The sequence below is a fragment of the Hypanus sabinus genome, chromosome 2 (genome assembly GCF_030144855.1).
Source record: "Hypanus sabinus isolate sHypSab1 chromosome 2, sHypSab1.hap1, whole genome shotgun sequence".
NCBI classification, from domain to species: domain Eukaryota; kingdom Metazoa; phylum Chordata; class Chondrichthyes; order Myliobatiformes; family Dasyatidae; genus Hypanus; species Hypanus sabinus.
In genome coordinates, this window is record NC_082707.1 from 13027065 (window position 1) to 13043535 (window position 16471).

General features: G+C 42.4%; 1 protein-coding gene across 1 annotated transcript; it reads left to right on the forward strand.

Annotated features, from left to right (window-relative positions):
- Positions 1–710: 710 nt before the first annotated feature.
- Positions 711–14573, forward strand: LOC132403077 (extracellular calcium-sensing receptor-like). The gene is made up of 5 exons (XM_059986346.1): positions 711–913; positions 1836–2127; positions 3865–4143; positions 13461–13584; positions 13669–14573. The coding sequence occupies exons 1-5, from the start codon at positions 711–713 to the stop codon at positions 14571–14573; spliced, it is 1803 nt and encodes a 600-aa protein (XP_059842329.1).
- The last annotated feature ends 1898 nt before the right edge of the window (positions 14574–16471 follow it).

Genomic DNA, 16471 nt, shown 5'->3' on the forward strand with positions numbered 1-16471 from the left:
GTCTTAGAATATGTTCAGAGTAGAGATTCATGAAGTTTGCCTCGGTGGTTTCGGAGCCTGATTGTTGTGAGGTAATAAATGTTCGTGAACCTGGTAGCATGGGACCGAATAGTTGTCTAGCGTGTGCCTGTAAAGAGGAGATATCCTGGGTGATGGGGTCATTCAGATAGCGCTGTCATATACCCGTATAAGACATAGATGTGTTCAATGGAGGATAGGGTTTTACTGTGATTGACTGAGCTCTATCCATCGCTCGGTGTAGCCTTTTGCATTGCATTCGTGGGCAGTGATGTCTACAGCTATCGTTGTTTTCTGCAGTTGTTACTTAAATTAGAATTGATTACAGTTAGTCATCACGGGACCAGGTAAGAATCTCTGAATTATATACCTGGAATCAGTTATTAACAGCACGGAACATTCACATTCTCTGGAGTTCCTTCTTATTTCATTTGAAAGTCTTTACCCTCTGATGGGAGTGCAAATTCCCGACTTCCAATAGATGCAATTTAATATTTCTGTTAAATTCCCAAGGTGTTAGATGTGCTTATATTAATACTTGTCTCCCTCATGCACCGTGGCATCACCGGAGACCTGAAATATTACAACAGTGGCTGCACTTTTAAGCCGCTGTGGAACATCTGCAGATCTTCTTGGAGTCAATATAAATCCAGGATTTTCTAAGGACCGTGACACATCTCTGCAAGAGAGCAATGTCTCCGTTTCTGCTTGTTGTATTCCTCACCGCTACGCCAGAAACACACGGAATCCTCTGCAATCGTCGAACGAAAGAGAGTTTGCCTCATTTAGCCAAGGATGGTGATATCATCCTGGGCGGGATATTCTCCATTCACTTGGATCAGATTCACGACTTCCATACATATACATTTACCCCGAAGAGCACGAGATGCAAAAGGTGAGTTTACCTCTTGTAATCCGACTATTCGTCTGCAGTCCTTTTCGTATAATTCGCTGATACCCACTGGAAACATCTTTGAAATCGACTGCAAATGATCATCAAATATTTTCGTGTACCTTTGCTATTAGTATTTATTTGCTGCTCCATTTTTGGCGTAATCGCCTACCATCTGAGAACTTGGCTCACCGATGCATTTTTGATCTCGTTTGACGAACAGGTCACGGGTGTAAATTCTTTTCGTAATCCGTTGACAACCTACAACCAAATTCTTTAGTTTCTTCAGAGTTAGGTACATAGTGGCGGCGGGGTGAGAATGGAGACATTGTGTAGGTTCAGAGGATTGGGTTAATTTGACATATAAGCATTATAATTCGTTCGGCACAATGTCGTATTTCTGTTCCACTTGATCATCTTTCTGTTCTGAAGTGTAAATGTCCATGTGTATTTATATCGAAGTAAAATCAGGGAGATCTAATTTCAGAACTATCGCGGGAAATTACGGCAGATTGCAAAGTTAGAGATAATATGTGTCTGCACACTCATGCTTTTAAATACCATAGTTTGGTTGGATGTGAATTCCAATCAGCGCCACCAGAAAATAAAACCACCGAAGGAAGCTTCATAGCATTTGACCTAGTTATTTAATTTCCTGTGAGGTCGACTGTGACCAGAAATATGGTTGAGCCCTTTCTTGTGGGGTGCGTTGACTCCTGTTTACTGTGAAATGAGGCATGCCCGATATTTAACGCCCGTAGGTGACGAAATGATAAATAAGCAGTGTGCGTCCCGTGCCGAGATCAGTGTGGTGTGCGTCCTTCATCGACACACGAGAACGCTTATATTTTAAATTTTGTCGTAGCACCTTGTTGAACTGTGAACCTAAAAAGTTTTATTGCCTCATCTTACGTTTATCCCACAGTTTTGAATTTGAAAAATTCCGACTGGTGCAGACAATGATTTTTGCCATTGACGAAATAAACCAGAATGAGAATCTCCTACCGGGAATCACTCTTGGGTATCAGATCCACGACGACTGCTCGTCCTCCGCGATCGCCTCGAATGCAGCGCTCGCTTTGATGAATGGAGAAGAAGAATCAATTGAATACCTTGAATGCAGAGGCTCCTCCAACGTCGTTGCCATTGTTGGATGCGATATTTCTACAAGCTCCATCGTAATCGCAAGGACAATAGGATCATTTGGGATTCCACTGGTAATGTGTCAAATATTTGAATGCATTTTTATTATGGCGGTACCATCTTCTCGTTAGCAAGGACAAAAGCATAGGGTCTCTTGTCAGGACTAGTTGAAATAGAGACAGGTCTTAATTTAAGGTACTAACACAATAAAAATATGTATTTGATATATTGAATTTTTGTCGTCGTTGAGATTCACTGGCAGTTCTATTTTATATTATGGATTGTCAGCAGAGGTTCGTTTCGATGGTTACCGCCGGGGAGGTAATGGGTTTAAGCTCACACCACCCATTAACTGCATCCGTGTCTCAGATAACCTCCAGCAAGCATGTCCAGCTACATACCTTAACGTATGGCTTAGCAACTGGTCTCGGCGCAACCGTTTCTACAGGAGATAGGGCAAACTAGTGTTACTGGAGACTTCAAACCAGACGGATCGGACAGATACAGCTCGTTAGCCGTATGTAGCAGCTCATTTATGAGAAGCAAAATTCTGAACTCAAAGCTCCGCTGCCTTGCGGATATACTCACTCTTGAAAAGCCTTTCGGAGCAAGCCCCGAGGGCAAATCCGGAAATGGAACCCCTCAGGCTGTCCCATCTTGACCTCAATATTAACTGGCAACTACTGCGAAATCGCTCGTGTCAAACGGCATCGGACTCTGTCGGTATCGTTATGAATTTCTGATTAAGGACATGTTCGGAGCAGCTCTGTGCGCCGAAGGGCCTGTATCGTGCTGTAGGTTGTCTATGTTTCTGCGTTCCCTTAGATTCATCAGCTGCGTGGAAGGGGTAGTGGGCCTGGAGGGAAGCTACTGCAAGTGCAACAGCTTGATCTCCATATCTTACTGCTCTGGTTTGCGTACTAGCTTTTGGAATGTGGAGACAGCCGAAACGCAATATTCATTGTCAGACCCGAACAACGAAGGGCCTCACGTTGTGCACCATTCATGGCAAAACTCTTGAAAACGTTCTGCTTAGCCTTCGTAAATTTGGTTGCTTTAGAAGAAAGCACACAGAGTTCAGCTCAGAATCAGACCACTCGGCCCAATAATATTCTGCTGAACTCATTACATTGTCAATTAAATGCATATCTAAGCTAGTGCCTTTGTCCACATTGTCTTGATCACTCCATTTTATGCACATTCGTGTACTAAAGAGTCTCTTAAATGGCACAATCCTGACCAGCGCATTCTGCACGCAAAACCATTCTCTGGATAAAAAAGAAAATGACCGTCAAATTTACTTTAAGCATAGCCCGATTCAACTTAAATGTCCACAATCTGGCATGAGACATTTTAAAGTAGGAGGGATGATATTGTTAGTCTGTTATGTCCATTCCTGTCATAAACTTCCATCAGGTCTCTCCTCAGTTTCAGCCCTCCAAGGAAAACAACCCAAATTGGTCCAGACTTTCCTTATAGCACATATACTATAATCCCAGCAACAACCATTAAACCTCTTATGCACCTCCTATGAAGCCTCATCTGGTTTCTATGGTAGAACGCCAGAATTGAATGCAATAACTCTGAGATGTCTAAAGAGAGCATTATTGCTAAACAATAAGTAACTAGTGTACCGTGCATTGTAAATTTTGTCAGTAATTCACGTATGCATTTTGTCTATTCTTCATGTTTTGTATTCAGTATTAGAGTTATGTACAAACATAAAATAATTAACACGAACCGCTATAGGTATTAGAATCACATATGGTAAATAACGGATCCAGGTATTCATCATCTTCTTTTCTCTACAGGTTAGTTACTATTCCACCTGCTCTTGTCTCAGTGATAAGAGAGAATATCCCACGTTTTTCAGAACTATCCCCGGTGACCAATACCAGTCCAAACTCCTTGCAAAACTGGTTAGAACCTTTGGCTGGACTTGGATTGGAACCATTAGAAGTAACACCGATTATGGACATTTCGGAATGCAAGGATTTGTGGAACATGTGGAAAAGTTTGGGGTTTGCATTGCCTACTCTGAGTCATTTTACAGGACCGACCCGCCTGAAAAAATCAGTAAAATTGTACAGGTAATTAAACAGGCGTCTACTAAAGTGGTAGTGGCTTTTGTCCACAGTGGTGATATGCGAATTTTATTGAATGAGATTTGGCGGCAAAATGTAACCGGCATACAATGGATTGGAAGTGAGGCGTGGATCACAAAAAACATTCTCCCGCCTAAACAAAGAGGAACTTACCTTAACGGAGCAATAGGTCCGGCTACCCGAAGGATAGAGATAGATGATCTTAGAGATTACCTTCATAACATCCATCCTTCCAAGTTTCCTGGTAACATTTTGGTAAGGGAATTTTGGGAAACTTTATTCACCTGCTCTTTGAACGTCGAAAACAGCACAAGCCCGGGGAAGTATTCAAGTCACCTTCGTCAGTGCACTGGTAAGGAGCAGGTGGAAGGAACAGAAAGTAACTATCTTCCAGCAATAATGGATGGGAGTTCATACCACGTGTACACGGCGGTCTACTCCATCGCTCACGCACTCCATGATCTGTTAACCTGTGTCGAAGGGAATGGACCCTTCAAGAATAAAACGTGCGCGCATATTGCAAATTTCGAGCCTTGGCAGGTAGGCCTTCACTTCCTTTAACAAAGTCAGCACCTCAATGTCAGTGTGGAAAGGTACGTTTGCAGTTTGCAGCTTATATCTTTCGATTTTTCTGTGTGTGTAATCAACTGCGGAGGACTCTGTGTCTGCCAACGAGTTCTATTTGAGGCGACAAAACCTTTCTTTGTCAGTATATGTTTCCAAAGGCAGAGCACGTCAGTCTATTGGTAAGTGCCAAATAGAGCAGCCTATGTATAGAGATGCAATATTTCCCAATAACAGTGTGATTCGTGCTTGTATCGTTTGTAGAGATATTAGCTGAAGGATAAAATTTGGGGAGGGTACTGATACAGATCTCCTCCTTTCCGGACAGTGAACCCGCATGGAACTTTTCCTGTGTCTTCGCTGGTGGTGAAGAGGTACATTCTAACAGAAAAGGGCTGTTCGCCTATTAATTTACACTTCCATGCATGCCTACAGGATGCGTTTCAGTCTGTAACCTCGATGTACAACTCCTAAATTTTAATTCAGTATTTTTAACAGATGATCCGCGGCAAGTATAATATCTCCTTAGTTACCCTCTTCCCTCCTGACAAGTTTACTCGTTATACTTCGAGCCGTAACCAATATCAATGCCGATGAACATATTGCTGGAGGAACCCCGCGGGTCAGGTACCATCTGTGGAGGTAAACGGATGGTCCTTCCAATTCCAGCTACAAGTGCAACGTGACCCACTGAGGACCACTTGCCATACTTACTGTTATTTTTTTTTCCGCCGGATCCAATCATCGAGAGTGTGAAATATAAACACCTTTACATGGTACAAATGCAGCACCTATCCATCATTTACGTCTACGGGAAGTTTATATGTCTATATTTACGTGGACTGAATCCGCACATCCCGTTTAAACAATAGTCACTCTTTGTTTACCTCTTCACACCAACCCACCCAGTTCCTACACTACCTACGCACCGTGAATTTCACAGTGAAGACGGGAGAAACCTTATATTTTGATGAAAATGGTGACCCGGTGCCAAGATACGACTTCGTTAACTTACGAATGAATTTCAAGGGCAGCGTCGACATTGTAAATATCGGATATTATGATGGTTCGGCTCCGCAAGGCCAGGAGCTAACGCTGAATGTCGAGGAAATCATGTTTAGCACGACTGGAAATAGGGTATGAGCTTCTCTTTCCCATATCTATATCTAACTATCTATATATATATATATATATATATATATATGTGTGTGTTTGCGAAATGGAAAATACTTGCATGTCTAAGATAAGAAGGCATACGGTGTATTAGCCTTCACCAATCGTGGGATTGAGTTTAAGAGCTCAAAAGTAACGTTCCAGTTACATGGGACCCGAGTCAGACTCCACTTGGAGTAATATGCTCAGTTCTGGACAACTCGCTACAGGAAACTATAGAAAGGGTTCAGAGGAGATTTACAAAGATGTTGCTTGGATTAGGGAGCATGCTTTATGAAAATAGATTGAGTGAACTCGGGCTTTTCTCCTTGATGAGGCCGAGGGTAAGAAGTGATCTGAAAGAGGTGTATAAGATTATGAGAGGCATTGATCGTTTGGATAGTCGGAGGAATTTTCCCAAGGCTGAAATGGCAAAAACGAGATTGCACGGTTTTAAGGTGCTTGCAAGTAGTTACAGAGAAAATGTCAGGGGTAAGTTTTTTTTTAAGCAGGGCGTAGTTAGTGCATGGAATGGCGTGCCAGCCTCTGTGGTGGAGTCGGATATGACAGGGAGTTTTAAGGCACAATGTACACTACAGATGCTCTTGTCAAAGCAACACGTACAACACGCTGGAGGAACTCAGCAGGTCGGGCAACATTCGTGGAAACCTGAAAATGAAACTTTCCCTTTCATGACATCTCAAATGACCTCTTTCTTTAAGGATCGTGATTTCCCTTCTGCCGTAATCAATGATACCCTCACCCGCATCTCCTGCATTCCCCGCACTTCAGCCCTCACCCCATGTTCCCGTTACTGCAACAGGGACCGTGTACCACTTGATCTCACATACGAATCCACCAGCCTCTAGATCCAGCATATTATCATCCGCAACTTCCGCCATATTCAAGAGGACCCCACCACTAAGCACATCTTTCCCTCTCTACCCCTCTGAGCTTTTCACAGGGATCTTTCACTCCGCAACTGCCTGGTTCAAACATCCCTCCCCACAGATCTCCCACCTGGTTCTTATCCCTGCTACACCTGTTCTACACCTCCGCTCTTACTACCAATCAGGGCCCCAAACAGACCTTCCAGGTGAGGCAACACTTCACTTGTGAGTCTGTTGGGGCCAACTATTACATCCGGTGCTCCCGGTGCGGCCTCCTCTACATCAGCGAGACCCGACGCAGATTGGTGGACCGCTTCGTCAAGAACATCCGCTCCATCCGCCACAACAAATAGGATCTCCTGGTTGCCACCCACTTCAACTCTGCTTCACATTCCCATTCAGATATGTCCATACATGGCTCCTCTACTGCCATGATGAGGCCAAACTCAGGTTGGAGGAGCAACACATGACATACTGTCTGGGTAGTCTCGAGCCCCTTGGCATGAACATCGATTTTTCCAACTTCAGGTAATTCTCTCCCTCTCCCTCCTCCCAATCCAGTTTCACTCCGCCTCCTCCTCCAGCTACCTATAACCTTTCTCATGATTCTGCCTTTTTCTACTACACATAGTGCTTTCTGCTTACTTTCTTTCTTCTTCTTTTCTGCTTATCCCCTCCAGGTTTCCCCTCCCCCAACCCCTGATCTTTCGTTTTATTGTTTTGTCACCTGGCACCTACCAGTCTTCTCATTTCCTCCATCCCACACCTTCTTTATCGGGTCCATTCCTCTTCCCTCTTCAGTCCTGATGAAGCGTCTTTTAAGAATCTCCTGGAGCTTAGAAAATAAAGAGCTATATGTAACCCTTGGTACTTTCTACAGTATGTACATATTTGGAAGAGCATTGTGGGCCGTAGAGCCTGTATTGTGCTGTTGGCTTTCTATGCTTCTATATTTGTATTGTAGAAACACATATTGCTGACATGCTGACGATAGATGTTGAAAATCGTTGAATATTTGCATAGACTCGCGGTAAGACGCTCTTCATTTCAAACTGAGATGTGTAGCTTTTCCTTCTCTGAGCTTTTTGTGAATATTTGGGATTCTCTACCCCTGAATGTGTTGGTGGCCAGATCAATGATTATTCTTAAGATGTAGTTATATATATATATGTTTGGAAGGATTTGAGGATGAAGCAGAAATCGTAAGAAATAGGATTTCAGGCCAGGGAAGTTCGGCTATGTGCAGTCTGAATGGTGGGACGCGCAAAGATGATAGGGGGCGATCTTATGTTGCAGTGTGCCAGAGTGAATCTACATTCTATTTCTATTCACACAGCAATAATTACTAGCGTGAAAACTTTATTGTTTAACGCAATTTTGGCTTTGTAGAGTCATCGGGGCATAGGGGCACAGAACAGTGCAACACAGGAACAAAACAATTGGACTATCTGGTTTGTTCTGAACTATTATGCCCCCTAATCTCATTGACCAGCAACCAGATCATAGATCTTTACGCATCTCCCATTCATGTACATTTCCAAAATTATCTTAAATTTTGAAATCAAACCTGCATTCAACAATTCCGATGGGAGAATGTGCCACACTCACACCATTTTCTGAGTGAAAATATGCCACTCATGTTCTCCTTAAACCTTTCACCTTTCACACTTACCTCATAATCACTAGTCCCAGAGTCACCTTCCAGTGCGAAATAAAACCTGCTCGAATTTAACCTATTTCTCCCCTTCACAATTTTGTATAGCTCTTTCAAACCTACCCTCACACTTCCACCTTCTAGAGAATACATAAGAGCCTAAGACCATAAGATATAGGAGCAGAAGTAGGCCATTCGGCCCGTCCAGACCTCTCTGTCATTGAATCATGAACTGGTTCAATTATTCCAGTCATCCCCATACCTCTTCTTTCTCCCCCTTCCCTTTGATACCCTGAGCAATCAAGAAATTATATATCTCTGCCTTAAATGTACACAATGACCTGGCCTCCACAGACGCTCGTAGCAACAAATTCGACAGATTAACCAGCTTCTGACGAAAGTAATTTCTTCGTATCTCTGTCATAAATGAAAGTCCTCCAATCTGAATCTGTGCCCTCTTGTCCAAGGAGCCCCTATCATGGGAAATAACTTTGCCATATCTAATTTGTTGAGGCCTTTTAACATTTGGAATGTTTCTATGAGACCCCTTCTCATTCTACTAAACTCCAGGAAATACAGCCCAAGAACTGCCAGTCGTTCCACATACAGTAACCCTTTAATTCCTGGAATCATTCTCATATAACTTCTCTGATCCCTCTCCAATGTCAGTATATCATTTCTAATATATGGAGCCCAAAACTGCACACAGTACCCTGTGTGTCCTCACGACTGCCTTATGGAACTTCAACATCACCTTCCTGCTCGTGCATTCTCTATCTCCAGAAATGAATGCTTTCTTCACTGCCGACTCAAACTGGAGGTTAAGCTTTAGGTTATCCTGCACAAGGACACCCAACTTCCTTTGCATCTCTGCATTTTGAATTCTCTTCCCATCTAAACAATAGACTGCCCGTTTGATTCTTCTACCAAAGTGCATGACCAACCCTTTCCAACGTATTTCATTTGCCACTTCTTTGCCCATTCACCTAAACTATCTAAGTCTCTATGCAGGCTCTCTTGCCTCAACACTGCTCGCTCCTCCCGCTGTCCTTGAAACATCGGCAAATTTAGTCACAAATCCATTAATATCACAGGCAACATACAGTACTACCCTATTCAATGGTTCTCTAAAATTCAAGTCCTGGTAACATCCTCGCTTTCTCTGTATCTTTCAATCTTACATCGCTCTTGGTGGTAGCTGTCTAAATCTGACAAAATATCCCAGAGTAAAAGTCACTGGTTGTTTATGACTTCAGTACAGCATCCCAACTCCTATACTCAGTAATTAGATTTATGGCCAATGCGCCACACCTTCTGTTTATGGTCCTATCCATCTGTGAGACGACTTGGAACAAATTATGAATTTGTATTTCCATATCCCACTGCTCTATCTCACTCCATAGTACCCTACATCTCACGTGTAAGTCCTACAGTGGTTTGTACTCCCACAATGTAACACCTCACCCTTGTCTCGATTAAGTTATGTTGGTCAGTCAGAAAATCAAGTCCGATTCTTCGCGAACTCATGAACCTGAGGGTTGATAGGGTTTTCGTGGCAAAATGCAGAAGTAGTTTGACAGGATTTTCTTCTGCACAGACTATGTTGCTGCCCAGTTTGGGACCCGGCTGTGTTTAAACTCAAGACCATCTGCTTTGAAATCCAATGCTGATGCAGCTACACCACCAGCCGGTCCTATATTAAATTACATCTGCCATTTTTTCGCCAATTATGCAGCTCTTCCATATTCCGCAGCAAGCTTTGGCCGTCTATCTTGCTTTCCACTACAGGATCAATCTAGAATTCATCCGCTGTTTACTGATCCTCATTACCTTCCATATTGTTGAAATAGACTATAATCATTCAGAAAATAGCACCGGTCCCTATGGGACACCACAATTCACAGACGACCCGCTTATAGACACAATCATTTATTACAACTCTATCGCTTCTCCCGTGATGATAATTTACTACCGTTCTCTAATACCGAACAACTGAATCTTCACCAACCCTTAAAGTGGACCTTGTTATCTGCCTTGCTGAAGTCCCTGTAGACAACATTCCCCTGTCTTGCCTTCATCAAATTTCCTAGTACCTTCCTGAAAATATCTAGAGATGGCCTGCCTGGCATAAATCGATGTTGCCTACCTCTAACCATTGCCTGTATATCCGAATACTTATATACAGTATCGGGTCCCTTAGAATACCTTCCAAAGACCTCACCTGATGTCAGCAGCACCTTTTTGTTCTTACATCAGATACTTTACCCCGGATCCGAAACTTGGCTGTCTCGGGTGCACCTGTCTTCTTTGTGTGATACATATGCAACATATTTGAAACATTCACGTTTCTAGCAAATTCTAAATGTCTGTTTTCACCTGCGTTGAATCAAAGACACGGTTAAAATCTAGCACGAGCGGAAATGCAGTATGGCCTTCTTCTACGTTAGCGAAATGTAAAATAGTTGCATGCCTGGGATATATATGAAATCCTTGGAAGAGTCGTGACATTTCAAAAGAGATCAGGAGCAATCGGATTCTTATGCATCCTACAGCTCTCAAGGAGAAAATGGATTCTGCATAATGTGATGCTTGTTTTGAGAAATTAGCGGCCATTGTATGAACAGGTCAATGTAAGGTTGGGGTGTTGAGGCCTTTGTTCTTTGAGGCTTCGCCGATGTGATGTGTAGTCCATTAACGGAGGGTATCTTTCGTTGTTTAATCTTTCTTTCTTTCATCTTACACACATAAACCGTTGGAAAAGTCAAACACGATGATAGAATGCTGCTCCTGTGGGATGTGGGAAGGCAGAAATACCTGAATGCTATAATTCAAGATGCGGATCCAGCTGCAGTTTTAACATGCCATGTTAAGGAGTTGGAGCTGGACCTGAATGAACTACGGATCATGAGGGAAGCTCGGAGGTTGATAGAGAGTACCAGCAGGGAGGTAGTTACAAGCAAGGTGCAGGACACAGGTAATGGGTGAAAATAAGGCGGGAGAGAGGTTAGACAACCAGTGCTGAGTACCCCTTTGGCCATTCTCTGGCTACTAGACTGGACCTGTGACTCAGAGTTGTGGAGGTTGGGGCGAACTGTAATGTTAGGAAGTTCATTGGTTGGGCAACCAGAAGGGGGTCTGCATCATGGAGATCAGAGACGGGACAGAAGAAGAGGTGCAAAAACACAAAACGACTGGTAGAAAAGACCAGAGAAGGGGTCAAGAATGATTTCGCCTCGAAGCGGCAAGGAAAGTTATAACATTGTGGTTAATGCGGAGCACTGTACGATGGCTTGGGCCCAGACAGTCGGCAGGCAAATCGACGCGTTCGGTCTCGGTCCGCGGCGTTAGGACCGGGATGGGCATCATTATTTACAAAAGTTCAGAGTTCACAGCGCTGCTGTCCTCGTTTTCAGCGAAAAGTTGATACCCACTTTCTGAGATTCATGTGTTTATTGGACTGTGCATTGGTTTCCTTCACATTTTCGGCTTTATCTTGTTTGTGCACCATTGGCGGGTGGGTGATCTGTTCATTTTTTGTGTGTAAGAGAGATTTGGGGTTTTGGTGCTACTCTCGCGGTTATTTTCTGCGATTGAGGTGTCGGAGATTGTTCTGTGCCAGAGGATCGTTGATCCTCTGCTTGTGAATATGGCTGCTTTGCTGCAGGCAGTGGGGAATTTCTTTACTTATTTCATTGCTGTTGAGGAGGCGGGGCGTAGTTGACGTCATGTTTTTCATTAACAGCCATTAACATTTTTTTTCATTAACATCTGTTTTGAATAGGTACCAGGAGTAGACAAATATCAAAGTTGTATGATTCATGCATACCTTGACAATAAAATGAACCTTTAGAAAGGAGATCTGGGAATCTGGGAAGATAGATCCATAGCTTCTTGAGCATGGAATCACGCATAGATAGGGTCACAAAGAAAGTTTTTGACACAATTGGCTTTATAAATTTAGTATTTAGTGCATGAGTTAGATTCAACTTTGAAAATGTGTAAAATGTTGGTGAGTCCGAATTTTGAGTATTGCGTGCATTTTAATGATCTGCACACAGTAAAGAAATGAATAGGTTTAAAAGAGTGAAAAGAAGATTTACAACGATGCTCACCAGACTTGAGAATCTGAGTATTTGGGAAAATTTGAAAAGCTTCAGACATTATTTACTAGAACGGAGACGGCTGAAGGGAGATTTGCTAGAGATATAAAGAAAAACAAAACATATGAGGCGAAGAGAGTGGAGAAATGAAAGCAGGCTTATTCCAATGAGTTTGGGTGAGACTACAACTAGATGTCTTGGGTAAGGGTGATATGTGCAATGATTAAGGTGAACACGTGGGGAACCTCCTGCGCAGAGATAGTGGTTCGGGTGTGGAACGACCTGCTGCGCAATTGGTGGATGCGGGTTTGATATCAACTTTTGAGTGAAAATTGAGGAGATACTATACATGAATGGCAGCTTTATGGAGACCTATGATCCAGGTGAAATTCGACGGGATGAGTAAGATTAATGCTTCCGCACGAAGGGCGTGCTACTCTGTTTTAGTTGTCTATATTTGTATTATATGTCCTATTGCAGATAGAACCAATTATATTCTATTGCCGATAATGCCCTAGATTTATGCAATGTAAGGCCCATTTCTGACATTTTGATTCTCATTTTCTCGTGGGACTATAAGATCAATGTATGAAACCTTCCTGTGAGAATGTATTGAACTGCGATCATATACTGCTCCTTACTCATTTATTCCAGGCGAATCATTCCTGATTTTGAAAGCCGAACTTCAAAAGCTCTGCTGTCATGGGATGCACATTCTGTTCTCAAGACTCAAAGTATCTATTCTAGTATTCCCCTTTTATGAAATCATATACCTCACATCTAATACTTTTCCAGATTATCTCAGTTTGACATTCGCTGGACAGTCAGTTTACTCTGCCTTCTCAATATTAATTTTAAGGATTTCTGTTAGCTGCACAGCTTGCTCAACGGCTTTATTTACGCATACAATGAATGCTTTTAGGGTGTGTTCTGTTTCTTCAGATCCCACGAGCTGTTTGCTCAGAACCATGCTTTCCTGGAACAAGAAAGGTCAGCCGGAAAGGGCAGCCAGTATGTTGCTTTAATTGTGCAAGGTGTGCTGATGGTGAGATCAGCAATGCCACTGGTAAGTGCTAAGATGCACAACCACGTCTCTCAATTCCGCAGTACTGTGCTCACATATTTACATATAAAATAAATTTTTTTCCAGATTCCACGGATTGCATCAAGTGTCCATCAGAATACTGGACTAATCAGGCAAAAACACAATGTGTTCTCAAGAAGACTGAGTTTCTTTCATTTGGCGAAGGTCTTGGGTTTATATTAGTGACGCTTGCTCTAGTAGGAGTGTTCTTTACGTTGTTCATCGCTGCCATTTTCTACCGCTATCGGAAAACTGCCATGGTAAAAGCTAATAACTCTGAACTAAGCTTTCTACTTCTCTTCGCCTTGCTGCTTTGCTTCGTTTGCTCACTCACCTTCATAGGAAAACCATCCGGCTACTCGTGCATGTTGCGCCGCACAACTTTCGGAATTCTGTTCGTTCTCTGCATTTCCTGCATCCTCGGGAAAACCATACTTGTCGTGATTGCCTTTAAAGCAAATCAACCCAATAGCCGTGTAATGAATTGGTTCGGACCTGTGCAGCAACGAGTGGGCGTCTTCCTTCTTACCTTTATGCAAGGTTTAGTTTGCATTGTCTGGATAAGTTTGTCACCTCCCTATCCCCAGAAAAACATGAGCCATTATAGAGACATCATTATTCTGGAATGTAACGTGGGCTCAGTGACAGCCTTTTACATTGTCTCTGTTTACATTGCTTTGCTGTCCATTGTGTGTTTAGTGCTTGCATTCCTTGCACGGAAGCTGCCGGATAGTTTCAACGACGCCAGGTACATCACCTTCAGCATGCTGATCTTTTCTGCTGTTTGGATAACTTTCATTCCAGCCTATGTGAGCTCTCCAGGAAAGTACACCGTGGCTGTTGAAGTGTTCGCCATTTGGGCATCAAGCTTCGGTCTGCTAGTTTGTATTTTTGTGCCAAAATGCTATATCATCTTATTGAAACCGGAGATTAATACAAAGAAACAGATGATGATAGGAACTTCACATTAACTGCCAATGCTTCTTGCATCATAACCTCATCGGCTGTGCAATCCTCGTACATTGAACGCAGATTCGAATATTTTTGTTGCGTCGACAGGTTAATTTAATCATTGTTTAAGAATTGAACTCACGTGATTCAAATATACGTAAAATCTATAGTGAATAATTTACATTAGACTGTATAAACAGATTACGTCAAACAAGTTTAACAGAGTATGACCAAACGGTAATGTGATGTGTGATTTCTATTCATGGTTACTTCCTGTTTAAGCTTTAGGTATTGAAACTTATCCACCAGTACCAATCTCAAATTTACGCCAAACACGTTCTATTACTCAGTGCTATTTGGATCTTCGAGGAACTTAAATATTGCAACATTTTTATTTAATTTTCTTATTCAAGTCAATTAAGATGACACGCTTCGGGAATTTCTTGATCAGATGATGTTGCTGAAAGTTAGAAATACTTATCAAAATTTTAAGCCTGAAGTAATTCTCAAATGGTTTCGACTCAGTGGTACATCGGATAACAGCTTCCAAAATTTTACAGATTCATGTACGTTTCTGTGGATAATAAATGTGATGCAGGTATTTAGTAGTCGAAGCAAAGAAAACACAGAACTACCCAACTGTTCGTTTGACTTGAATAGTTGTGAAAATACCAAGATGGATGAGGAAGCCCGCGATATCAAAATATCTGTAAAATAATTATATCGTTCAGCTGCGTCAATGTGAATTTATGAAGCGCGATAATGTTTTGCCAATTGTATAGTGTCTTCGTTGTGTGGCACAGTAACTGTCGAGAGGTTTAGAAGTGGCTGATAATAGCGACATACTAGTGTCTACTAAGTGTTGAATACATTGTGTAATAACGAAAGAAAATTGTTAGAGTCCACGGTGTGGTAATACTTGATTTACTCAACTTCCTAATTAAAGATTAGATACAGTAATTTGTCCGGAAAGAGTTACCAGTCTCCTCAAGGATACTTGTTTGATGTTTTGTATGTAAGGAGATTTTGCACCGATGGAGGAAACTTAATCATTCGAACGAAAATATGAGTAATAATGAAGGATATAAATGGACAAGAATTACACATGGCGGCAACATTGTTAGGTACAGCTTTCATACGACCTTTGGTCTTCTGTTATAGAAGCCCTTCCACGTGTTCATTCGATGAGGTGTTGTGCATAAAGATTTGAATTACTCTGGCCGTCTTGTCAACTTGAACCAGCCTGGCCATTCCTCTTTGACTCACCCCATTAATAAAGCGTTTTCACGCACAGAATCAATTTTCACAGAATTCCCTGTAATCTCTAGAGACTGTTTTGCAGGAGATCAGCGGCTTTTGAGATGCTAACACTACCCCTTCTTGCATCAACATTCAATCAAAGATCAAAACCACTCGGATCAAATTACATACCCATTCAGACAGCCTCAGCTCGAAAGAGGCGTTGGCTCCGTGTAAGCATCTGTTCAATTTCACTTTATTTCTCTTACTGTACCTAGTACAGTATCGCTGCTGTGTGTTCCTCATGCAGGGTGTTGGAGTCCTCGGAGAAGCAAAGTCTCCTAGGGAGCCACATCTGCGTGAAGTACATCCAGCTCCCTGTAATTGAAGACCGTGTTATGGATACGTAGCAGTAGCTGGATAACCTTCGGCTTATATGGGAGAGTGAGGAGATAATCGACCAGAGTCACAGGGAAATAGTTATCCCGAAGCTCTACAAGGCAGGTAGCATAATGACTGTCAGGAGAAATGGAAAAGCACATAGGCTGTTAAAAAGAACACTCCTGTGGTCATTCCCGTCAAATAGAAGCAAAACGGATGGGACACTGTTTTTGGGCGATAACCGGGAAAGGGAATGCAGCAGAGACCAGGTTACTGGCATTGAGCATAGGTCCATGGT